Raw genomic sequence first — 27,421 nt, forward strand, 5'->3', positions numbered from 1 at the left:
ACAGCCAGCGAACACCAAGGGCTGCCGGGAACTACCGGGAACTGGCAAGAGGCGAGAAAGGATTCTTCAGAGATCCTTGTCCACTCTGGGACTTGGGCCTTCCGGCCTTCCAGACTGTGAGAGAAAACATTTCTGCGCTTAAGCCTAAGTGTGTGGTGATTCGTTACAGCTACCCTTGGGGACTAAAACTTCTGCTCATTGGAGACTTCAGTATGAAAATAGGCAAACCACAGATGAGAGAAACTATTTATAATGTACATAGCTGATCAAGAATTTGTAACCAGGATATGTAAAGAACTCCTGAAACTCAACAACTTAAAAAACAACAATAAAAGGTAAATGAAGGACTTGAGCACAAACTTTCCAAAGGAAGATACAAGAATGGCCAAGAGCATGTGGAAAGGTACTTAGCATTATTCATCATCAGGGAAATGTAAATGAAACCCAGAGGAGGTGTCTGTACACCCGTGAGAATGGCTAAAAGTAACAACATCCTCACAGCACAGGTGCAGAGCCACTGGAACTCACACACTGCTGGTGGGAAGATAACATGGTACACCTGCTTAGGAACCTGTTTAAGAGTTTCTTATTAAGTGAAATGTACACCTACCCTATGAAGCAGCAGTTCCACTCCTAAGCATTTACCATGAAAAATGGAAGGGTATGGACAAAAAAGACTCGTGCAGGAATTTTCACAGCACCTTCAATCATAATAGCCAAAAATGAGAAACAACCTATCAACAAAAGAATGGAAAAACGAGTTGCAATATAGTTGTATGATGACGTATTACTTAGCAATGAAAAGGGACAAATGTCAGGTGCATGGCCTGGGTGAACACAGACCGTGCTGGGCAGAGGGAGCTAGACACAAGGAACTACGCACCACAGGACGCCGCTTACACGGAGCACAGAGAGAGCAGAACTAAGTGCGGTGGCAGAAATCCGAGTTTCCTCCAAGGTGGAGGTAGAAGAGGGGCAGACGCCGGGCTGCCAGGAAAGAGGCACCAGGATGCCCGTATGGGCTCTATCTGTGCAGTGCTGAGTGCCTAGGGATGCAGTGGGGACACACAGGCATGCACACCCAGTAACCCCCCTGAGCTGTGCCCTGTCTGGGTGCCACACTGTATGCAAATTGGAACATGAAAACTATTTTCAAAGATGAGCACAATACAAGCCTGTTCGATTTTAAAATCCTATTTTAAATCTTAAATAAATCAAGAGTTTAGTAGGAAGTATTCATTTTCTGGAGATCCGATCACAGCAAACCTCTATTTTCCTTTCGTATTAGTGAAGAACAACACCCTGTGGAGAGTTGATCACCACGTACCACTGATACAAGAGGCATGTTGTTGTTCAAAGTAACAGCTGGTACCCATCCTATTATTTCAGTCCTGGCAAGCCATAAGCTGCCAGGTAATTCCAACCTGTCCCTTGAATATTTTTGGACATACCCTCTTAATTCCCTATATTTTCCATTCAGAAATGGGAATGAGGGTCCCAAAGTTTCAGTAACGTTTCCTAAATCTGAGTCAAGCCTCCTTTTCTGCACAGACTAGAAAAATCTGAAGTATTTAGTCACTTTATAACTTGAGAAAATTGTGGTAAAATAATATATGCTCCATATTTTACTCTAAAAAGACACCTGTCCTAATAATGGTTATACAGGTCAAGCAAAAAATTACTGTACATGTCAAAAAAAACAAAAAAAAAAAACATGAGTGTAAAGGACAGAGACCATTAACTGAGTATAGCCTTTCCTAACCAAATACAGTTAACCCTTGAACAATGTGGGGGTGAGGGGCATCAACCCCACACACACAGCCAAAATCCATGTATAACTTGATTCCCTAAAAATGTAACAACTAGCAGTCTACTGTTGATTTCATAGTGGTAAATGATAAAACAGATTAGCATCTACATGTATTTTATACATTCATGACATACCTTTTTTCTTAATTTTTTCACTATTTCTAGGCTATTGGTTTGTCGGCAAGTGTTTTCAAATTGTTGCAAGTCTCCAGAATATTTTCCCAATATATGTATTGAAAAAAATTCATGTGTAAGTGGATCTGGGCGATTCAGCCCCGTGTTGTTCATGGGTCAACTACATTACAGTTCCTGACTTACAGTCCCAGAAGCAGGGAAGGTGGCGGGAACGAGGGGCAGTGGTCAGAGCTGAGCTGTTCAGGACAGTACGGAACAGCATGTGGTGTGTGTGCAGCGTGGTGCACAGCAGCTAGGTCAGCGCACTAACCAGGTGAGGCTATTTAAATTTAACTTACTAGATATAAATAAAATTAAAAATTCAGTTCCTCATTCACACTAGCCATATTTCAAGTGCTCAACAGCCCCACGCGGCTGCGGCTCCCGTGCTGGACATCCCACGGTCCTAGCGGCCAGCCCTGGTTGGAGCGCTGGGGACAGGAGGCAGCGCGAAGGCAGAAGCTGCATTTTAAGTCGATGGCACCTCGGTGTGCTGAACCAAGGAAACGGCACCTTGCTAAGAACCAGGATTTAAAACTTTGTGAACCAGGAAGATTTTCCATGAACACACACATGCACCACACACCAAAGGCAAAACTAACAATAAAGGTCAGTTTTTTTGTCATAGCTCCTCTCAGGTCACATTCAAGTCACTCCAAAGTGCTTATGACACCAAAATTCAATTTGCCTCCATTTCCAGGGAATGTCTTTGAGCCGGAAGGTAGCTTTGCTTTGACTCCTCGGTTAACCTCTGCTTACATCAGGGGTTTAATTCCAAAGACCTGAGACTGTGAAATGTCCTAAGCCCTCTGCTAAGCAGTGCTTGTCCGGGACCAACACAATAAAAGGGACTTGGGGCACTTAGACCCAGAGCCCTAAAACAGGTGGACTGTGATTGGAGTGGATCCCTGAAGGTAGTGACTTGGCCACGCACATGGTTTTAGGCCATTGAAGAGACAACTTAGAGGCCAGATGGCTGTTCAACAGCTCTCGTAGCATCTGTGGTTCATTATGCGAGTCCATATTAGAGAATATTGACCCCCACAGACCACAGACGTCCCCCTGGAGCCATCAGAGTTAACGAAGCATTTATCTTCAGGAAGAATGCCAGCACTGCCAGGCAGTGCATGGCGTCGGCATCAACACGGACCTCCTGGTCTGTGAAGATTCTTGATGCACAGTCGGAATGGCTCCTTCGGTGCCCCTGCCGCCTGATCATATCAGACTCCTCTCAGAGAGCCCTCAGCTCATGGAGCAGTACTGATCAGCCCAGATCCTCCGGAGCCATTACCACCTGTCGCGTCTACGCTGCTCTTGTTGCCATCTACCGTAGTTTAAGTAGCCCAGGTTCCAGGGGAAAAGCAGCGTTTTTCTTCCATACTCTCCCCTTTCAGATAATATGCCAAAGCATTATGACATTTTATTATAAACAATGGAACCCATTTAAGAATATCAATGCAAAATAAATCCTAAAACATATCTTTTCTAATTTTCCTCATTTCTCAACCTAATAATTTTTAAGTTATCCAAATGATCTTTCAATTTCCATTTGACCTCTGTCTGTATGACAGATACAAATGTTACGTGGGATTTTCAGCTCCACCACTTCCCAGAATTAAAAACAACCTATCTACCACGGCATTCTGACACTGCGCAGACAGTAATGTTTAGAGGCAGGCATCAGCCGCAGGTCTTTTGAAAGTGGGCTTTTTAATCTCAGAACGTCCTGTAGGCACCTGATGAAGAATCTGGTGATTACCAGGCAAAGGGTCCCCTACTACTCAATGCCTGATGCTAGAATTCAGAATATTAGGTACCATGCTATGCTTGCAGTAGTTCCAGGGCTGACAGGCCAGGACAGAAGGAGGAGCAGAGTGACGGGCTGGGGACCCAGCTGCGCGGCCATCACATCACTGCTGCCACCGCTGACAGGGCAGTAACTCACCCCAGGCTAAGCGCGCTGACACAGTAAAGCTGCAAACAGTGCTAGGAACGGAATATGCAAATCATCATCTCATAAAGTAAGCATATCACATTGTCTCATTTATATGTGTATTTTACTTCCATTAATCCTATCTTCCAAATTAAGGTCTATGTGCCTTAAATACTATAGTCATATATCCCATTATTATTTACTGTTTAACTCCACTGAGACCAACATAGGAGATATAGGAGATTTAGCACAGTGGACTCATTTCTATTTTCCAGTGTGTAACAGGGATAATATTTTATGAATTATTAATGAGCCTTTCTGAATGCATTCGTCTTAGCTAACCTAAGCATCCTTCTGCCTGGAAGGAAGATTCTGGCTCAGAACAGAAGGAGTGCAAAGAAAAAAGCCTAAGTAATATCCAGCTTGTGTAATTTGGAACTAGGATCTTGCAGAAAGATGAGAGGATTGCAAGCCTGCTACTATCTCCGGAGAGGGATGCATACCAAGAGCCAAGAGTGCTGCCTGTGGCTCTCAGAGCACCGTAGAAGGGTGCCGAACATGTCCCTCCCACCAGAGACAGCAAAGGAACAGAGGGAGAAGAGAGAAGATACTTTTCTTACTATAAAAAAAAGGTAAGAATATTCCTTACAAGGCTGGAAAGGCTTGTGAAGAAAATTCAAAAAAGAGCAAGAGGAAATATTTTCCTCTTTTGGGTCTTTGGCCTGGAGAGAGGGTGTTGTACTACATGGGAGCATCAGAGACAAGAGCAGAAGAGGCTCCTGTCCACTCCCCTCGGAGCCTGGGAAGATGAGAGCTTGGGGGCTGCACTGTGCCAGCCTGGAGCACAGCCACATCGAATCGGCCCCAAGGTACAGCAGACTAAGCAGGAGGAACATCCTGAGAGATACCTTTCCCCAGGTCCAGCTGGGGGCCTGACCAGAGCACACCAGCGAAGCAGTGAGGTGGTTTCCAGGGAGCCAGGACACAGGGCCAGCCCCCAGACTAGGGCCAAAGGGGAGTTAGAGCCACACCTCCCCAGGCTCCAGAGCACCAGCAGGACCGGGGTAGGGCGGGGGGGTGGCCGGATGACACCCCAGCTCCGACCTGGCCAACAAGAGAGATGGCGCACCAGGGACAGCAGCCAGATGGGAGCCACACTGCCAGAGGGCCATCACCCCAGGGGGTCAGGGGAATGGGCTCAGGCCCCCACCCCCGGGGGCGGCCATCCATGCACACTCACTGCAGTTAGAGGATCAAGAGATACACCTCCCAAAGACCTCGAGTCTTTCCTTTAGGTATGAGGTCGCCAAAGCCACTCCAGTCTCCCCATGAACCATCCTCACTGTAAAGAAAAGCGGGAGGGACAGTGCAGGGAAGTTGGGACTCCTATGGCCAGGATCCTCCCTGAACTTAAACCACCTGATGATGTAACTGGCCTGTTGCTAGGCTACCGCTTCCACACCTGTAGGCAATGAGCTGTTACTGAGCTATATAGAGAGCCTGGTCCAGTGCACTGGGCAGAGTTAGAGACGCTAGTGCTCGACCTCCCGCCAGAGAACAAGCCAGGTAATAAACCCTTTCACCCCAAAGAACGTTTTGCTGTCAATTTCTTTGGTCACGTTGAATCCATAGCGAACTTGCCTGGGGCTGAAACCCATTGGCAAGACACAGACTATGGGAGGAACCGGGCTTTTTCATCAATGGACTGATGGCTCCCTCTTACCTGAAAGGGGCTGGTGCTCTGAGCGGTGGTCACGGAACAGAATCATTTGATGAGCACTTACTGCAGCGGCTCCTTAAGGCGGGGTCACAGCTCCGACTGCCCACCCATCTCCAGACAAGGAAATTTGAATTTGAGTGGCTTTGCGTGAAGCCTGAACTCGCCATTCAGCCCTCAACTTCACCCCCCTTGCACTCCTCTATCCGGGTCTGTGAACTCAAGTATGTCACTTGCCTGAACCGTGTAAGCCACTATTTGGTGACAGGCTGCTTTACAATTTTAAGATGATTTAGATCTGCTCCTTTCTGCTGAATTTACATGTTGGGAAAAAGGAACTCACAAATTAAGGGGATTTTTAATTACAAGGATGCAAGATTTCCTGGACAGAACACAAAATGCACGAACTATAAAACAAAATATGATAAATTGTACTTCATCAAAATTAATATCCCTATTCATCAAATGGCTCCATTAGTAAAATGAATAAAATAAATAAACAAGCCACAGACTGGGAGAATATATTCACAAAATGTATATTGGCAAATGAGTTGTACCCATGGTATATGAGAAGTCTTACAAAAACCAACATAAAAAGATGAATAACCACTTTTTTTAAAAGGGCATATAACAATTGTACAGACATTTCACACCTACTCACAAAATATAATATATAGTGGTCAGTGAATAGTATGTATCATGAGATATCAGGAAAATGCAAATTCAATCCAAAATGAGATACCTCTTCACACCCACAAAAGTGGCTAAAATCAAAAAGACTACAAAAGCCCAAATGGTGAGGATGTGGAAGCACTTCTGTGTGGTACAAAACTACTGTGGAGAGCTGTTTGGCAGTTTCTTAAAAAGTTAAATACATGTCTACCCAGCAACTTCTCTCCTAAGTACTTACCCAAGAGAAATAAAAGCATATGTGCGAATGAGATCTATACAAGGATATTTATGTTGGCCTTACTCACACAGCTGAACACTAGAAACCACCCCAATGATCATCAACAGGAAAGTGGATTACCAAACTGTGGTATGTTCACTCAGTGGACTAATACCCAGCCATAAAAGGCAATGCATCACTACTACACAAGTTCATAAATCTCACAAATGTGGTGTTTAGTGAAAGAAGCCAGACATGAAGCGTCCGTGCTGCATTATTCTATTCATACAAAATCCAAACATAGGCAACTCTCATCTATCATGTAAGAAACAGAAAATAGTTGCAGGGAATGGGGTGGAAAACACAGCAAAGAGGCCCAGGGAACTTTCTGAAGAACGGCAATGCTCTGTACCCTGTGTGGGCAGTGGTTACATGTTACATGATGGTGTACAATCACCAAAACTTACCAAACTAAGCATTCAAGATTTGTACATGCAAGTGCATGTGAACTGTCTCAAAGCAAATATACATAAATAAAAAGTAGAGAGACAGAGCTCCCTAGGAAATTATGATAATTTTGAGACAAAACTACTAACTCAATAGTCCCAAAAAGGACTTTTTAAAATTATTACCTTTTCATGATTGTAAATATAATGCAGACTTATAAGTAATTCAAACCATATAAAAATGAGAATAAGAAAGTATAAGAGATGGAGTAACAATGATATCTATTCCATGCACTTCTTAGTACTATTTTTAATGGTGTAAGAAGAGTCATTTAAATGCACTCTAGAACCATAATATATTAATAGTTTTATTAATAAATCATTACTAGATTATTATGACTTAATTTTTTAAAGATTACATTTAATATTGTGTGAGGCCTCCTTCATCAAAGGGTATATCAACCACAAAATAGTGATTCTTTATTCTATAAAAGTTAACATCAGAAGCATAAAAGGAGTTTATGAAACTAAGGTTTCTCAGGATCTTTGCAAACTTACCAACTTGAAATATACAAGATGGACAGTAATAAAATGGAAAAATAATTTGAAACGAGAGGGACTTGCATCAAAGCCCAGGCAATAGCATTAAATGAAGCCTATGGTGACTCTAAACTTTGACAGCAGCAACAGCAGTGCAGAGGGAAGTGAGGACCCGCCAAAGACACCAGGAAGGATGAAGCACTCGGGGAAAGCGGGGAATCCGGATGAAGGGAGGAGGCACACAGGCAGGCGGGCTTTTGCTTCTGTGGTTATAGGAGGATATGTGGTGATTACCTTACATACAGCATACTTAAAATACCTATATTGGATCTACGTATGTACATAGCTGTGCATGAAGTTGGGCTGGACTGCTCCCCGGTTGCTGGTAACAGACACACCTGTGTGCACCTGGTCAGCACGCTTACTGTTCTGGAAACACTAAACCGCATCTGACTGGGCTAGTCTTCCCCACTCACCCACCCACCACCACTCACCACTATTAATCAAGAGGAGTAAAGAATCCACACCCATAAATAAACATTAATGGCAAACTTCAGGAACAATTTGGTAAGGGATTTGGTAAAGTCATGTCTATGCACTTTCTTCAGAAAACAGTGAAACAGTTAATGGACTAAAATGCCAGACAAGTTCCAATTTGGATCCTCTGCTTATGATTACATGTCAATAACAAGACATGTACATATAACATACAGATAATCAACCCCTGTTAAGTCAGTACATGGTAACACTATGCACAATGATATAGATGAAGTCAAGTATTACCTTGTTTCATTCTGTTTTTCACAACCTGCTTATGACTTTTTATCAGTAATATATTTACAAGCTATAGCGATAAGTAGAACTCAACTACAGCTCCCAAGCTCTCAAAATCAAAATGCAAAAAACTGAACAGGGCTTTCCAGAGCAGGGAACAGTGGCTGACCATTTACCGTAAACCCCATTCCTCCTAGAGGGATGTAGCGCCCTGCACAAAATGACCTGTTTCAGTCACAATGTTGGCAGCCATCTGCGCCCACGAGACCCGGAGCCCCCAGTGCCCACATCTCCTCATGGGTTGCGTCCTGATGGCTGAGTCTGTTTTGTGGCACCACATGCTGTATCTTGTTCTTCCTCTTCATCTGCAATGCCACCAGGACAGATTTTGCCCTTCAAATACATTTGATCTTTTATTTGGAAGTACATTCCATCCCACATTCTCTAATTAGAAACAAGTCTTGGCAGCAAGAACTTAGAACATTTATTCCCATTTCCCATTGTCCCTCTCATATTTTTCTAGATTTATTTTACAAGCCCTCTCCACTAGCCCATTAAACACGAATGTATCACACACTGTCGAGTGTCATGAACATCAGCACTGCATTTGATTTACAATTTTCTTTTGAAAGGAGAGCCTTTTACCTGAAACTCTTTATCTCAATTTAATGATTTGAAAATTCCCTTCCATGGAGTCGTATCTCAACACACACTGCTGAAAAAAAATAACAAAGTATATTTTCCTTACTTACTTCTTCTATTAGACAGTGTTGAAAGAGAAGGAATCCTCCAGGATCTCCCAGTAGCACCTATTTGCTGCATGGCTATTTAACTTCAGAAAGTCTAAATTGAGGGAGTTCTTCATTTGTACCACTATTCTATGTTTTCCCATGAGAGAAAAGCTTTGTCACACACAGATGGCTACAGTTTAAACATTCCCTCTGGCTTCTTCAGCAGACAGCAAGGATAGTGTTTACTTAAAACCCTGCTTTTCTTGTCTGATGCCCGTGTAACTAACATCAGTCCTGGAAAAGTTTTAGAAATAAGACTGATCCTGCAAGTACCCACAGCCTATCTGGCCTTTTCCCAACTTCACCCTCTGACTTCACTAACTTGCTGACTGAAATAGCAAAAAGGAGTCACCCATGAAGCAGGTGGGTTCTCCCCCCTCGACAGTCCTGCCTGGTCAACGACTGACAGAGGCAACACTCATTTTTTCCCATTAGTCTCTGAAACGTGCTAATTTGGAAATGTGTTATCAAAGAACAATTTAGATTACACTGCTTTCACTGGATGTGACCAATTATTAAAAGTTGGACCCACAGCAGCAAAGGGATGAAATGCACTATGAGATGCTTTGCTGTGGTGGAGAGGCATCTACGATAAGGATAATGGAATTTTTGTAGCGACACTAAAAAATTAAACCCTGCATCAGAGTCTGTCTTCAAGGTGAGCGGCAGTAAGTCTGAGTCCATCCTGTGTCTTTCCTTCCCCTTCACGCACCTCATTTTTTGCAAATTCCCACACTACAACTTGTGACGTAATAGTCTTGTAGAAAGTATCACTTAAAACAATGTTCTGTCCCTTCAGGATTATTGTTTATCATAGCAATTAGTGATGAACTTCAGGAAGAATTTAAAAAGGGTTATGGTAAAGGCGACCCTGAAATCTGGGTCATTATAAGTCCAATTAAAATGAGTTCCAATTTCTCACCCTTGAATTCTAATTTAAAGGAACTCTGGTAAAGTCATTTATGTGTGTTTTCTTTCAGAATAATAATGAAACACTGCGTGTATTAAAACCCAGACAAGGCCAAGTTTGGGTTCTTCTGACCCAAATTTGGATCCAGCAATCCCTCCTCTGAGACATCTTAAAGCATTTCTTCCCTTTATTTGGGGTGTGTTTCTTCTCCCATAGTGAAAAATCCCTGTTTTCATGTGGAAGGCAAAAACAGAAAGCCTAGAGTCACCGTGCTTTCCTAAGATGCTTTAATTAAATGATCTATTAAGCATCCTGTGTAAATTCATCTGAGCATCCGGGGATACAAAGTATTAACAAAGCAATACATACATCAATACCTACATTTCAACAGAACTTTTGAAAACTAGTCTCAAAAGGAAGAACAAACACAGGAATGAAGCATAAAATAAGCTTCCTCCCTGGAGTTCTCACACACTTTAACTAAATCTGTATTCATAGTATCGTTAGCACTTTGATGAAATATAGCAAGAACACACCAGAGCTTATCAGCAAAGCGCCCAAAGGCAACAGGCCCTCACGAAGCACCAGGCTGCGCAGCAAGCAAAGGCACTGCCCCGCACCGCACCTTTTCTACATTACACCTTTTCTACAGTACAGCCACCATTTCTACATACTTTCCTATTTTCTTGTTAACCATCTGTCAGTCTCCAGGAAGAATTCTGCCCACTTCAAAGCGCTGTCAACATGCACCACTCAGAGTGAGGAGGTTCTGCTGCCTATTACTGCTGGGAATTTAAATAAGTTCTAAAAATATAGGTTATGCTCTGCTCTGAAATACTTAATCTCTTTGGCACTTTTTCTGGGACATTTAATGGTCCATCACTATGTGTTAAACTGTAAGAACAAAGAATTAGACGTAGTGCTTGCCTAGAGGATTCTCCATTCAAATAGACAAGCAAAATGGATTAAACATTAAACCACTGTATGGAAGAAATAGAGTGGATCACTGCCATTAAGAATGATTATCTAAAACCAGACACACCAGGCAGAGCACAAGAGCACACAACAGCATGCCTCTCGGCAGCAAACTGCACACACTCGGACAACACAGGTGCTTTTTAAAAGAGAACTGTTTTAAGAGAGTATTAAGGACTATGAGATGAAGAAAAAGATGCTCTGGACATCAGGGGTTACAATAAAAAGAAAGGATAATTAAAAGGGAAAGAGAATAATTTGCTTTCTGTGGCAACTCAAGTGACCTTAGAAATCACTTAGCCTAATCCCCACCCCACCCACTGGAACTTCACGTGGGCCATTTCATCACTATTTGAACATTATTAGAAGCAAGTGTATTGAGCGGATGGATGGATGGATGGACAGAAGGATAGATGTTCCTTAAAATAAGCCACTTGACTTTTGGAAACTTTATTTATTGAAAATGGTTTTTTTACATCCACTCAAAATTTGCCCCTGCCTACCTTTCTATATGGATCCCAGTCTTGCCCTCTAACACTGCTGTGTAATAGAATAAGAGCCCCAAATGTGTGTCACATAAGTTTCTATTAGCCACATTAAAAAATGGAATGAAACAGGTGATTTATACTTATTTGACCAAATACATCCAAAATACTGTTGCAACATCTGATCAACATAAAAACATTGAGATTTTACATCCTTTTTCTACACACTCTTCAGAACTCCAAATATATTTGTCTACTGACATCGTATCTCAGTTTCCTTCAGGCACGTTCGAGGGCCCACTGGCTGCACACACATGGCTAGCAGCTGCTACACCGGGCAGCTCAGCCCGAGACAAGGGTCACACGCTTGGCTCAACATCCGAACCCACAGGAAACATTTTCAAATTGTAAATGACTAGGAGGCACCCCCAGAGATACAGATTTAGTTAGCTCAGGAGGGCCAGGCAGCCGATGAAGCTCTGATCATGAGGCTGACACGGGGGAATCACTGCTCCACAACAACATGGAAACCCGAGTCCTCCTCGACATGACTCTCCTTCCAACATCCAAGCCAATGGCCACACCACCGCTGTCCTTCACTCTCTGCGCTAAAGATGCCCAGGTCCTCCCCATCCCCCAGCCCTTCCGCTGCCAGCCCGCTGTCCTCTGGCTGCGTCCCAGCTGGCTCATCTGGAGCTCTGGAGACGTACCACGGCACAGACGATCCAAGTTCACCCTCACTCGCCTTGCACATGAATATGAGCGTCTCTGCTAAATGCTGAACTCAAGTTCCTCAAACTAAAATCTTAAACTCTCACTGCCAAGAGGTGTTCAGGACGCCCAGGCCCGTCAACACGCCGCTTCCTCGCACTCTGCACCTTGAGATGGCGGGGAGCCGCTCAGGAAAAGCCAGAGCGCGGAGCTGAGCCGAACTGCTTCTTCCTCGCCTCTCAACCTCTTTCTTTCCCTTATACTAGAGAAGAAAGTAGTGTTTTGATTTAGAAGAGCTCTTCAGTCTTCTTTAAAGTTAACTGAATATAAAGCATAATGATGTCACAAAAAAGTCATATTTACCACGAATAAGTGGACTCACTTCAATCCACAAATACTCACTCATTAATGGCTTACTGGGCACATCGTATGTGCCACCTTGAGGTCAGGAGGAACAAGGATCTCCAGACCTCAAGAAGATCATACTCTAGAAAGTAAGACAAACATATTTGTGTGACAAATATTTATGGGGTTCGTACTATATGCTAGACACTTGGGTTACAGCTCCATGAAAGAGACATTCAGAAATCCTTGCCTTTATGGAGCTAGCAGAGGAGACAGATAATAACCAATTCAAATGCTAATAAGTGAATTACAGGGCAAGTTAATGCCAAATGTCATGGGAGCTAACAACAGAATAAGGGGTATCAAGAATACTTGGGGGCTGGAAGGCAAATTGAACTTTTACTCATTAAAAAATTGATATTTAAGGAAATATTTGAAGTAAAGGAGAGAACACATGGGGGAGGAGCACCCCAGGCCCCGGGGCAGCAGACTGCCCAGCCTGTCTGAGGGGCAGCACGGAGGCCGGCGGGGCCAGAGCAGGTGAGGCCAGAGAAGTAGGGGGTGGGGGCAGGGGGTGCTCATGAGCGAGGAGTATCCTTGAGGAGGTGGGGGGCATATTTGTGAGGGCCTTTTGGGGACAATAAGAACTTTTTCTTCTATTTTGAGTGAAATGGGGAACCACTGAAGGTCTGGGCAAAGCAGCAGCACAATGCGTATTAGTCCTGAGGCACCACCGTCCGGTGGGGGCCTGCAGAGGAGTGGGGGTTGGGCCCGGAGCCCACTCCTGAGGCCACCGCAGGATGCGGGGAAAGACGGGGCGGGGGCCTGGGCCGTCGGTGGTGGCAGGCGGCAGCAAGGGAAGGAGTGGGACCAGATTTTCTGTCTAAAAAGAAGCTGGCTATAATTCAGCAGGGGGCAGTTTCCACAGGGGATGCTAAACCTGCACAAGGGAAACAGGAATTCCACCCAAGGGAGGGCTTGTGGCCAACGCGATGGCCAAGTCCCGAGTGGGATGTGAAAGGTCGCCAGGAAGAGGTGGCAGGAAGAACCGGTAGAAAGAGCCGGTGGGGACCGCCATGAAGCCTGAGCCCTGGGGCCCCTGGGGTGCATGCTGGCCGAGGACTTCGCACTATAGAAATAAACAATACCACCACCGAGATGTTCAAAAGAAGCAGCCAAACATGTAGCAGGACACGTAGGGGCAGCGACTCCAATTCACAAGGATCCACAGGGTCCCCCAGGGGCTGCTGGCATGCCACCGGCCCTGGACTGCCGTTCAATGTGCCCTGAGATCGCACCGTCTGCCAGCACCACCAAGAAGCCAAATCGGTGCCGACCACGGGGTGCCCACGGCACCGACAGAGCCAGTAGAGCCTCGTGCCGGTTTCTCCCCACTCCAGGTTACCAGCCTCGCTGTTTGTGTCTCAGAAATTCCAACACTTCTCCCCACAGCTCAAACCTAAGCTGAGGCCTCACTCGGCTCAAGTGATGTGGGTTGGGGTGACCACAGGGGCGCTGGGGCTCGTCGGCTCTCTCTGTGCCCTCCCACGTCGGAACGGCAGCGCAGGCAGATTGAATTCCTTTCTCTTCGAGTCCACTGTTTGTCCTTGTGCCTCTCCACCCAAATCCACATATCCACTTCTCTGTGGTATTTGAATCCCAGTAAAGCATCAGAGCAGAAACAAAACAGAAGACGGCTGGGGGCCAGTTTCTCCCCACTCCAGGTTACCAGCCTCGCTGTATCATGCGCAAGTCACCTTACCTTAGCTACTCCACAAAATCTAGCATCTCTACCTGGAAGCCCCTGAAATAACCCAAGGGAACACAACCCGCTGTTAGGAATATTTTAATTGCAAAACAAAAACAGTATTTAACATGTACTGAATGTTTAGTAAGCGTCAGGTATAGTTTTATTCATATCATCTACAAATCAACTCTAAGAAGTAGAAGGTTATGATCTCAGTTCAAGCAGAGATCTGTTAAGTAACAAGATCAAGTTCACATGACCCAAGATGTCTAGTTCTGGAGTCCATGCTCCTGACTAGTGGCCCCTAACTAGTGCTGCACATCAGTATGAACTGAGAGTTCCCGCCCCCGGTTCTCCCATGTCTAGACTAGTGGGGTATTGCGGTCAGAGCAGCGGTTTGAGGTCCTCTTTCTCCATCTTCCCTCTGTAGGGAGATAAACGTGGTTGCTGGTTCCGCCACCCTTTCCCCAGAATGCAGACCCTCAGCAGAGGGACCAGCGAGAGCAGCTCAGCCCACACCTGTCCCAGGGCCCAGCCCCGGGCAGCAGGCCAAAGAGGGAGGGAAGAGCCGGGCTCTGCTTTCCTTCCCATCGGCTCTCTCCCTCGTTCTTTGCAAGGACAGTGGCCCGTATCTAAGTTTCAATGAAATTGAGTTTCTACCTCAGTGAAACAAGTCGACATCAGAGAAAGGTCCACTAATATGTGTGCTTACAAGATGAGTTTCCACATACAACTGGCATCTTATCTCTTCAGTGTCAGTTCTAAACTGAAACCTAGCATCAGATGAAAATTTTATGAAGTCGATAAAAACAATGTAAGAGAAATGCTCAAATGACACACAAAGTCAGTAACTCATGATGACCTGATGCAGGTAAAATGAAAAATAAAAACTTGACCGCAATGCTAAATACCTCAAAACAGAATGATTTTCCTTCAAACGATTAAGAGGGAGTTCCTCGGATATGTTTGCAAAAATACCCAAACAAAACAAACAAACAACCCAACACTTGATTGCACTCTATTTGTGCTTCCACTTACCTCACAGTTAAATGATGACCTACGTTTTGTCATATATAGACTGGGACCATACACAGGCTAAGACATATAGTTTTCATAGTTTCCAGCTTTAATCTTTAAGATAAAATCCCAAATTCTCTTTTTCGATATTTACAATTAAGTTTTGGTCCCTGTTTTACCTCCTGTAATAATTATGTAGACATCTTTCCTCCACTCTACCTTGTGTCCCCTCCTTATACACAGAAGCAGAGCAATAAATATTTGTTAAAGTAAAGTAAAATCAACAGAAGACATATAGGCCTTAGTCTCTGATCCTAAGTCATCAGCTAGCAGGTCCTGAATCATGGACAGAAGGAAGCAGGAATGAGAGAGAAGACAGGTGCCTGCAAGCTCGAGGAGAAGGAGCCGGCGGGAGCCGGGATGAAGCCAGAGGCAGGCAGAGGCCCTTCCCTGCACTGCCCCCTGGACAGTCCTCCACCTGGACACCAGGTCATACGCTTGCCAGGGCCGTCAAGGTCGCTCCAGCCCCTCCCAAGCCGATCCCAGCGGGCAGCCCACAGAGATCCCTGCACTTCTGAAAGGACCCTGCTGGTCACACTCATTCCTGTCAACGACTATGACTACCACACCCCTGGGACGCCGAATGGCATACTACCCATTCCACTCCAAAATATTCGTGCTTTCTCCTGTTGCCCCCTTCACCTCTGGATTAGCCTTCCGGGGGAGGAAGGGTATGTTTTTGAGAGAGGAACACATTCAAAAAGCCCAACACTTGATTGTGCTGTTTGTTCTCAGAATGACTTCACAGTTAAATGATGAAGACAATCCCTTAAAGACTCAACATCTAGTAGGAAGACTCTGACTTTACACATAGGAAACTACAATAAGCCCCAAATGACCAGTAACATTAACTGACTGTTCAAGTTGGCGACCACCCTGGAAATAGACTCTCAGGCGTAGTGAGGGAGGGCCCAAAAGAAAGTTTAACTCAGATACAAAACAAAGGAATGCTAACATTTATCATATATACTAGTCTTCTATTGCTCCGGTAACAAATCACCACAAACGTTAATGGCTAAATCAATGCAAATTCATTATCTTGCAGCTCTGGAGGTCCAAAGTCTAAGATGAATCTCACCACGTGAAAATCAGGGTGTCAGCAGGGCTGTGCTTCTCCTGAATTTTTTCTAGGGAAAATTATCTTGTTTTTTATGATTCCCAGAGGCTGCCCACATTCCTTGGCTCATGACCCCCTTCCCGCTTCGGAGTCAGCAATGTGCAGTCAAGCCTTCCTCACAGGGCACCACACCGGCATTATCTCTGCTTCCTCCACATCTGAAGGACCTGATGACTACATGGGCCCACCCAGATAATCCAGGACAACCTCCAAATGTTAAAGTCAGCTGATTAGCAACTTAATCCTCCTTTGCTGTATACCTATTTGCAGGCTCTGAAGATTGAGCATACGGACAGCTGGAAGTCCATTATTCAGCCTACCACATCTGTCTTTTTCACCCCCAAAGACTCATGTTCATCCCACAAGCAAAATATATTCAACCTATCCAAAAGCCCTCAAAGGTCTCAACCTATCAGAGTATCAACTCAAAGTTCAAAATCTGTAGTAAATCTTTTCAATTAAAAAGCCCCAAATGTTATAATCTAAATCAGGGATAAATGAGGCTTTGGGTATGATCCACCTTGAGCCACAATTCCTCTCCATTCTGGAATCTGTGAAACTCAAGAAGATACAAGTTATCTGCTCCCAAAATAACAATGGTGGGAAAGACACAGGGTAACAGTTACAGACATTCCCACTGAAAAAGGGAGAAAATGGAAGTTAAAAATATTAGACACCAGACACATGCAATTTTGAAATCCAGCCTGGCAAACCATTTGGTTTCACAGTCTGAGGACCATCCTCCGTGATGCTCGGCACTGCCGTCTGGGCTCTCATCTCTGCCTCCTGAGCTCTCAGTTCTGCCCTCTAACTCCATCTTACTTTCTCATGAAAGGTGGCACGTGTTTGCAGCTGAGCAGTTTAATCAGCCTGTGTCTTGCTTGTAGAATTTTGGGATCCAACAACCTTCTTTTATTACGACCTCCCACTTTCCCTTTCAGGACAAGCCAGGAGCATTTTTGCTGTGGCGACATTCTCAAGAGTCTTATGGATTCCCGTATTTGTCGTGGAGATGTACTCCATTCCGCAAGAGGCTCCTCCACAGATTTTTCTGGATAAATCCATCTTTATTACTGGTTTCTGCCGAGATGTTTGAGGGGATCTGAGTCACATGTTTAGTTTCCACAAAGAACCCCTATGTGGCTGAACACTCTGGCCTTACTTGGGAGGTCACACCACTGGCTTTCTCTCCAAAGCAGGCTTTCCTGACAGTGAACCTTCTAACTTCAGCATCATTTGCAATCTGGATAAGCTGGGAGTTACTCAGATATCAAGTTCTGATTCCTTTTTGCTTAATGATTCTTTCCTGGAACTCTTTTCACTCGGGTTGTGCTATAAGCAGCAAGAAAAACCCAGCCTGCACCTTTAAAACACTGCATATAAATCATCCCAGCTAAATATCTAACCTGATCTTTACAAGTTTTGCTTTCCACACCCCAGCTAGGTTTTCCACCACTATGTCAGAAAGATCTTCATCTCTCCAGTTTCCAGTAACATGTTCCTGATGTCTATCTGAGCCCTCACTGCCAGTGCCTTCAATATCCGTATTTCTACCACAGTCTGCTTGCAATAACTGAGGTATTTTCTAAAGTGACAGGTTTTCTCTACCATGCTTTTCATTTTCTTCTGAGTCTTCACTAGTAAAACTGCCAATATCCTTATTTCTACTTACAGTCTATTCAAAGCAATCTAGGCTTTGTCTGTCATGTTCCTCAAAATGTTCCAGCCTATGCCTGTTGCCCAATTGCAAAGCCACTGCCACATTTTTAGGTATTTCTTACCTAAGTGGGCAGCCCCCACTTCTATATATCAGAATTTGTGTTAGTTCCTATTGCTGCTATACCAAATCACCACAAACTTAGCGGTTTAAATCAACACAGCACATTATCTCACGGGGGTCCAAACTGAGTCTTGCTGGGTGAAAATCAGGGTGTCCGCAGTGCCGCGTTCCTTCTGGGCACCCCCAGAGACAATCCATTTCCTTGACCTTCCCACCTCTCAAGCCCGCCCGCAGTCCCTGGCGCATGGCCCACTCTCACCTTCAGAGCCACAAAGGGAGGTCTGGTCCCTCTCATTGTGTCACTGTGACACCCACTCTTTTATCTCCCTCTTCCAGAGGTAAAGGACCTTTGTAATTACATGGGGCCACCCAGATAATCCAGGATAGTTTCCTTAATATAAGGTCAGCTAATCAGCAACCTCCGCTTTCTGTATAGCATTCCTTCCCCATCGAGATGCAACATAACATTCTCAGGTTCCTAGGAATCAGGACGTGAACAGTTTCGATCGACCACTATTCTGCCCTCCACATAAATCTCTGTGTAATGATAACTTCTCAGTTCTTCTGTACGGACATGGCCCACCAGGCTACCTGGTCCTGCTTTGTTCATGTGCTTCACACAATCCTCACGTTCCCACTTCGCTGGATCTCTTCCACTTTCTCAAACACATGCGCTCATGGAGGCTCGGGATCTCTGCCCCGCCGCCCCCCTGCCCGCTGCTCCTCCTCCCCGAGTCCCCACAGCCCCTCCCCTCCAGGCTCCTCTTGCTAGTCCTTCGGCTGTCACCTTAAGTGACTCTTCTTCAAAGACTTTTTCTTACCTTGAGACTCCCTAAACTAGATTCCCACTGCCCTCTGAGTTTTTCTTCATCTCATTTATCTTAACAGGAATTAAATTATTATCTGTGTAATTGTTTTTTAATGACTATTTTTAAGGCACTATGAAAGTAAAGTTCTAACCATCATTTGTTATGTACCTAACACCTAGCAGAATGTAACTGCAAAACAAAATGAGTGAGTAAACATGTCTCCTCTAATCCTCATAATAACATTGATTTTATAATTGAGGGTACTGGAGCTCAGAGAAATTAAGTAGCTTCATCATAGTAAGACAGCTAATGAGATTCTACGGGGCTCTACCTGGTTCCTAAGCCCATCTCCTTGCCACTGTGTTACCCTGTTCTACTGGGGCACCGATGGCTGTGCCCCTAGTCCGTGGATGCTCACTGCCCATCATACTGACGACACTCGGTGCCCCCTCACTTGCCTAGTGCAGTTACCTTTGCCTACTGAAGTTAATGACCCTCCACCAAATGACCAATTTCATTACGATTTTCAAATACTGGCATAATAATAGACTTGTGAATATTTTTTTCCTTTAAAATCTTGAAGTTCTTTGAACATAATCACTAAATTTATTTTCAAATTGCCAACTCAGGAAAAAGAAATATGCTTTTAGATTATCTACTCTTGTGGGGATTAATAACTTCATAAAATCTATGAACCCTCAGAAGAAATTTTTTTAAACCAATAGGTGAAACTATCTACTTTGGCCAAACCGTTAAAACCAAAGATCCAAAAGTCATGCTAATGTTGTTGGAAAGCCCTACAACTGTGCTTCTGTATACTCTCATTCTTGGTCTCTCAGATACAGAGGAAAAAAAAATTATTATGGTCATTATCTTGAAGAATATTTCCTAGACTTTAGACAAGGCACACAGAATTCTATTTATAACTGTACTAGTGCTAAAGAGTTCAGAACTCTTTACAACCTTCCACAGGTATTTTCATTGTCAGCATTCAGTCCTCTACTTCTGAAAAACATAAGTTCATTTTTGTTGCTATGAGTCAGACTGCAGCTAGACTTAGAAGATCTTGATATAGATTCCGAAGTGTTGCCTGGACACTTTTTTCTTTTGAAGATTATTATAATTCACACAGATCAAAGCCATATTTATGAAGGATGGCCTAATTTAACATCTCATTATTTCAATTTCTAAAGCAGCTATACATCAAATTTCAACAGCAAAACAATTTTAGTGAGTCTATGGTTGCTATTATGATAAAAATCAGGTATGATTTTGAAATATATTTCCATGTGTTTTTATTCTACATTCATAAGAAATATTATAATTAATAGTAGATTCATATTGCATAATAATTTACAAAAATTTGTTTCAAAAAGTACTGAGTTATAAGCATCTTAAAGGCTACTGAAGAATGAAGTAGCCAAAAGGAGAAGCAATACTAAATGAGCAAAAATCATCAGGAAATCTTATGTCAAGATGCTTTATTTTAAAGCTAAGAGACAGAAGAATATGCACAATATATTACTGCACAAAAAAATTATGATTCAAACTCTCTGCCATCTTATTAGAACATATCTGATAGCACAAACCAATTTATCTGATAGGTTTATATGAATTCTGAGAGCATCTCACAGGTTTTGCAATTTGTTACTATTCCTGCTATGACATTTTACACACTATTCAAAAATAGCTGCAGAACCCTCAGTTTGCTATAAATTGAATCCATAAAATCTTCAGTCAGGAAGTTCTGTCTCTCTAAAACCCATGGAATCCCAGGGAAGCAGCAGGAGTCAGAACAGACTTCTTAACAAGTTTCCACATCCTAGAGTCTAGTCTGTAAGAGCAGAGGGAGACCTTTCCAAGGAAATGCAGAACTGCCAGGCAGGGCCTGAGGTTCACCTGTTGTCAGTTTTATAATCTTAAATCTTAGAATAAGAGGAAACATTAGAGCCTCAATACGTCAGTGATATCTGCCTAGTGACAACACAGCAAGCTGCACATACCTGCTGGATGACTGGCTATATGAAATAAGGGTAATAACTGGCAGGAAACAAAATGTTACATCTTCAAACCTCATAAACTGTTATCTATTAGGCACTGACTTTGCCCCAGTATTGGGCTTGACACTAATGTGTCACTGCTGTGGACAATTCACTGGCAACTCAAGGCTGTCTTAAACTGGCAATATAAACACAAATGAATACTGAATATTCCTTTTAGAAAATTAACCAGGAAAAGATACTGGAGCTTTGAGATTATTTCCTAGAAATTGTCTGCCAACAGAACATAAAATGCAGTCCTGAAGGTTTATATTTGTGATAGTTCAGACACTCTTCAGAGAAAGCTAAGAACAGTAATATAATTTAAAGGAACTTTAAGGAAATTTTAAGGGCACTCCAATGCCATTTGTTTATTAGGAGCTTTAGCTTTTGTAAACCTTGCCAGTTATTTAAATTAGCAGTCCTGAAATAACTTGGCTTCCAGTTCACAAGGACTAAATCAAAGATTAAAAAAAAAGAAAAAAGAAGAAAAAGGAAAAAACAGAAACTGAACCCTAATGACACTTCTAGTCCCCTCTATGAATTTTGCTGACAGTCTAGTTTTACTTCCTTTGTTAAATATGGTCATTGTTTTCAAAGGACTCAATATCCAAGCTGCATCCCAGCTCCCCCATACCTCCCCCCGCAAAAAAAACAGAGCTTTAGGGAAGTAAAATATTATCGTAAGTTTTGTCACAGTGAAACCATGTAGTGGATCACCATAATTAAACCAGAAAATTACATTTTAATTTCTTATAAGAGTAAAGTTGTTTTAAATAAATGCAACACATGTCAGTTTTCTTTTCCAACGTGAGCTTTGGTGTTACCGTCCATGGTGACACATACTGGCCATATGGGGTAACAACACCCCTGCAGAACACTCCAGTTTTATTTGATGGCTATTTCTTGGTTGGCAGATTTACGGATGTGGTTTTATTTGGCATATCCAACTCTTCAGCAATTAAGAGTTGTATTTTTGAAGTCATGGCACCAAAATCTCTCTCACACACACACACACAAACGCAGTCAGGTTGGGATTGGGAAATGCTTCAGTTCATCCATCAGATACGGTAAACCGCACTCCATTTCTCTTTTGTGTTCATCTGTACTCCACCACATGCGAAACTAGTCTGGATGGGTTTAGCTACTTTTTAGAAGCTCCTATTACATAATAGCATCTGTCCACAAACCAAGCAATCTCCAGATGCTTTAGTAAATCAGAGTTAAAGTCTTGATGCACGGAAATTTGCTTTGGAAAACAACACATTTAAATATCATTTAAAATGTAGATATTTGCGCATAGCCAAGGTCCATCGACTTCAAAAAAAAGTTTTAAAATCCCAAGTATACAATTAATAGTGATACAAGACATATTCTGAATTAACACTTATTTGAAATTTTTCAAATGATTTTTAAGAGACTATTGTCCCCTTTCTCTCATCACTGACAGATTCTCTCATCGTGATAGCTCAATGGGAAACCTTGTCTCGAATAAAGTGTTTGTGATATACAGTAGATAAAATTACTGAGGAGTATTAATTTTTCCAGAAAGCTACCCCCACAAAGAAATTCCTCCCAACAGGGCATCACTGCACCTGAAACTTTCAGAGAGCAGGGTCTTCACTAGGATTAAGCTTATTTCCTACCTAAATCAATTTCACCCAAATGAGGCGTCTGTGTTGTGATTCATTGTTCCCCAGACTCCAAAACCAGCCATCTGCCATCAGAATTTCTGTACGGTCATTAAGGGGCTGTGCATCAGAACGGGCGAGCGCGCGAAGTGAGCCAAGCCGCCGAGCCGGGGGCGCGTTCCCCCGACCCCCGAGCGCAGCTCCGGCACTGCGCGCACCGGGGATGCACCGGCCGAGACCCACCCGGGCCCCGAAGGCTCCCCGTACCTTGGAAGAGAAAGGCTCTCGTCCCGTTGTGCAGCCCCGGGACCTGGCGCACCCCGGCCGTGGACTCCCCGAGCTCCAACTCGGCCAGGACGTCGATCTGCAGGGAGGGGTCCACGCCGAGCCCCCAGACCGCTGCGGAGAGAAAGCCCCGTCAGAACGGAGCCCCCGGCTCCGGGCGGCGGAGCGCCGCGCCTCGGCGTCCAGGCCGGGACCGGGGACCCCGGGCGAGCGCCCAGCCCCGCCGCCGCGCCCCTCGTAGGCCCCGGACCCTGGGACGCCGGCCGCGGGCGCCGCCCTCCCGCCGCCCGGGACGCAGGCACCGCGAGCAGGTCCGAGCGCGCCCGCAGCCCGCTCACCTGCTCGGAGCCCGAGCAGCACGCAGAGCGCGCGCAGCACCACGCCGGGCTCCATGGCGCGGCGCGCTCAGTCCATCGCCTCCCGCCGGGAACACAGGGAGCCGGGCTCGGGACCCGGCGCACCGCGGCGCACCGCCCGCCGCCGCCGCGGTTTACTCGAGGCACGTCAGCGCCGTCAGGCTGCCGGAGAACAAAAAGCCAGGAGCCCCCCGGCACGTGAGGAACTTGGCGCCCGGGAGGCGCGCATCCTCCCGCCCGCGGCCGGCGGAGGGCTGGCAGCGACGGCGCGCGCCGGGACGGGGCCGCGGAAGCCGGGCTGCAGCTGCCCGACCGCGTCCTGCCCGCGCCCGCGCCTGGCGGCCCGAGAGACAATGAGGCGGCGCCCGAGCCGGCGGGAGACGGGCTCCCCGGAGGGGGCGGGGCGCGAGGGTGGGGCGGGGCGCGAGGGTGGGGCGGGGCCCGGGGAGGGCGGGGCGCGAGGAGGGGGAGCCCGCAGCGTGGGCGGGGCTCCGTGGGGTGCAACTTTGGGTGGGGTTCGCTGAGGGCGGGGCATGTGAGGGTGGGGCTCCTCGGAGGGCGGGGCGCGAGGAGAAACGAACCCTGGAGAGGGCGGAGAGGGAAGGGAGGGCGGAGCTCCTCGGAGGCGGGGCCGGGAGGGGGGCGGGGCCTTTGAAGGCGTGGCTCCAAGAAAGGGCGGAGCTCCTCGGAGGTGCGGCCTTGGAGGGCGGGGCTCGTGGAGGGCGGGGTTCGTGGTGGGCGGATCCTTGGAGGGCGGGGCTCCTGGAGGGCGGGGCGCGAGGACCGGTTGCTGGGGCAGCGGGAGGTCCGAGTTCCATTCGCTCCCGTGCGCTCCTCGGTGTCCCGGCGGGTCCCGCGAGGTCCACAGCAGCTGCGGCCGCGCCCGCGTCCCTCCGTCTCGCGCTGACACGGCACCGCCAGCCTCCTTGGGAACGGAGGGTGCAGCTCGCTTCGCTCAGCAGAGGCGGGGTCCTCGCTCTCATCCCGCGGTGCGGGCGCTCGTTCAGGACGGGCGGACGGAGCGGACGCGCGAGCCCGCGAGCCCACACGGAGGCTCCCGCATGGCGCCGGGGAGCCGCGGCCTGAGCTGCGGGACGCTGTCCGCAACTCTCTCGCCGAGCCCGCGCTCCGCGCACCGCCGGCAGGGCGCCCCCGGAGGGACAGACCCCGGGGTGAGACGGCGTGGACTGACCGGTCAGGTGCCCGGAGCCGGGTGACACGGATGAGACGGGTGCATGAGCTGGGGGGACACACCAGGTAGTGGACTGGAGGGAGACGGTGGATGGTGCATGAACAGAACGGACAGGGTATGTTGACAGAGTAAATAGATGATAGGCGAACAGATAAGATAAATTAGATTAAATAGACGATAGATGCGGTTGATTAGATAAATAGGTGACACAGAGGGACAGAAGCTGAAAAAGACAGACACACCGGGCAACAGAGAGGAGCCCCCCGCTCTGACCACATGCAGCCTCGGCCCACCCCACGCCCATGCAGGGACCCTGACCACGAGGTCATCGAAATCCCGTTGTCAGCAGGCAAGGTCAACGGCACATAATGTTTTTCAACCGAGCCCTACAATTTAGAGATAACTTTTGAATAATGATTTCAATTCCCACATTGAAAAAGTAAGAATTTCAAAACGATTAAAATGTTAATCTGTGTAAAAAATCAGTGGTGTAACTTAACAATCAGTAGATTCTGGAATCTCCCAAGAAAATACTACACAGGTAGTTACCAAAATACCTACTGAGGCTCCAGAGAGCAGTATACCTATAGCATAATACTATACTGTATTATACCATAAATGGTGTGAAGGGCACATAGTTAGCTCTGTCTCTGGAATTTTTTAGGGAAAAAAATCAGAATCTGGGAGCTTTCCAAATTAATTTTTAATTATCTCTCCAAATCAAATTTTCCATTTAATTCTATTTGTAGTTTTGTAAACTTTGAGAAACATTCCAGTACTTATATGCAATGAAGTATTGTTCTATGAAATTTTCTAAATTTGCAAAATACACTAAATAAAATTAATATAATTGAATTAATTCAAAGGAAATTATTTATCAGGAAATTAAAGATCTTTCTATAGTAGTACATCCAAAGCACTGAATTGTAGTAGGAATCTGTAAAAGTTACATAAAATAAATTTTACATAAGTCTATTATTTAATATTCTATTGGGAGATAAAATGAGAGGGAAAAGTACATATACATATACACATATTTACAGGTACAAGTCCTCACATACTTGTACTCAACCCAATCATAGAGTCAGGGGTCCTCTTCCATCTCTCTGACTCTTGACTATGATGTGCTGGAAGCTGGTGGTAGGTAAGCTTGTCTCTGCTTCCCCACACATGCCTAGGATCCCTCCAGAAAAACAGCATTTTGAACCCAGAATTATTTCAATTAAACCTGTTACTGAAATTACATGACTTAATTCTCTTGATGGAAACCATTAAAATATGAGTAGAGAGAGAGTTGTTTCTGTAAAATTAAAGTGTAAACATTGAAAAACTATAATAAAGGTGAGTCATTGTGTTAGGACACAGGTTTTCCACCTGGGCAGTTCTGAACATTAGAGCTTTTGACATTTTAAGGTTGCATAGTTCTTTCTTGGGACTGTCTTGTGCCATGCAAGATGATTAATAGCATTCCTGGACTCTACCCCTGAAATGTCAGTATTTTAATATTCCATTTTATCCTGCAACTATATAATTTGTGTAACTTGAAATCAGTGTTCTAGAGAATACAATATACACACTTAACTTCTCGTCATTTACTCTAATCATATGGTACCACTTCAATCAGAATATAGAAACTTTGTCACAGTATCGGTCCTTTTATCTTCTCATTTATGTTGTAGTTGTCTTATATGTCAAATCAACACACAGTGAAACTCACTTAGCCAATGTTAGTATTTGTGAGGGGTGGGAGGAATCATGTCATAATCCCTAGAATTTGTGAATGTTACCTAAGGTGGCAAAGGGGATATAAGGTGGCAAATGTAATTAAGATTGCTAATTAGATGACCTTAAAATAGGGAGATCAACCTGGATTATCTGGATGAGGACAATAAAATCACAAAAGTCCTTAAATGTGTAAGAGGGAGACAGAAGAGAAAGAGGAGTGTAATACGAGAATTAATCCTGTTGCTACCTATAAAGGTAGAAAGATAGAGGACTACGAGCCAGGGGCATGGACAACTCAGGAAGCTGGGCAGATTCTCCCCCACACCCTCTAGAAAGGAACACAGCCATGCTCATCCCTTGATGTTAGTCCAGGGAGATCTATTTTAGACTTCTGAACTACAGAACTGAAAGATAATAAATTTGTGTTTAGTTCACTAAATGTGTGGTAATTTGTTTCAGCACCACAGCAAGCTAATATAAGTATGAACTACATAATGAAAAGTATGGTCAAAAAAAATGGTAGACTCTACTGACCCTGAGAGGATCCTCTTCTACCATAAATGCATCTCAAAGTAAATCAAATGCTTGAGAATCTGTTCTTCATCGATGAGATTTAAATTTTAAAAAAAGAAATAAAGGGAATCCCCAGATGTTAGGAGAAAAAAAAAGGGAAGCTACAGATTAGTGGACACAGGACTAGCTGATGCCACGATTGGCGCAGGGTGGGGCACAGGGGTTCAAAATCAATAAAGGCCCTAAGACAATGGATATGGTTCTAATATCTACACAAAAATGGGAAACAATAATCATGGCCAAAGCCAGAAGAGGTGAAGATATTACTGATCTCTCTGAGGAAACAGGGAGCTTTGAAGGGTTAATACTATTATAAAAAGGAACTTTAAACATTTTGCACATCAGCCTAAGTTACACACACACAAAAATGATTTGCAGCTGCACATGACCATAGGTGGAAAACAAAGGTGTCTCTAATAAATGTCAAGTCTCAAGTTTCACCACTTGCAAGAAATGGTCCAAATGACACTCCCACTGGTATAGGAATTCTAAAACCAGTAAGTAAAATAAAAGTTCCAGTCTCCTAAAGAATGAGGTGTAAAACTTCTACTAAGGGACCTCCTACAACCTCTGAAATATAAGAGGAAATTT

At 44.9% G+C, this 27,421-nt stretch overlaps 1 protein-coding gene across 2 annotated transcripts in view; it reads right to left on the reverse strand.

Moving 5' to 3' along the window:
• The window catches only part of NELL2 (neural EGFL like 2), a 265,794-nt gene extending 242,093 nt beyond the window's left edge, over window positions 1-23,701 (reverse strand). Inside the window, exons 1-2 of one of the 2 annotated variants that reach the window (XM_036889431.2) lie at window positions 23,323-23,701; window positions 22,967-23,098 (exon numbers count right to left, since the gene is read on the reverse strand). In XM_036889431.2, coding sequence (XP_036745326.2) covers window positions 22,967-23,098; window positions 23,323-23,377 — 187 coding nt within the window. In that variant the 5' untranslated portion in view covers window positions 23,378-23,701. The remainder of the gene's footprint in view (window positions 1-22,966; window positions 23,099-23,322) is intronic. The other variant, XM_036889429.2, reaches the window with a different exon arrangement.
• Window positions 23,702-27,421: the final 3,720 nt, after the last annotated feature.

Source organism: Manis pentadactyla, chromosome 14, assembly GCF_030020395.1.
Source record: "Manis pentadactyla isolate mManPen7 chromosome 14, mManPen7.hap1, whole genome shotgun sequence".
Taxonomy (NCBI): Eukaryota; Metazoa; Chordata; class Mammalia; order Pholidota; family Manidae; genus Manis; species Manis pentadactyla.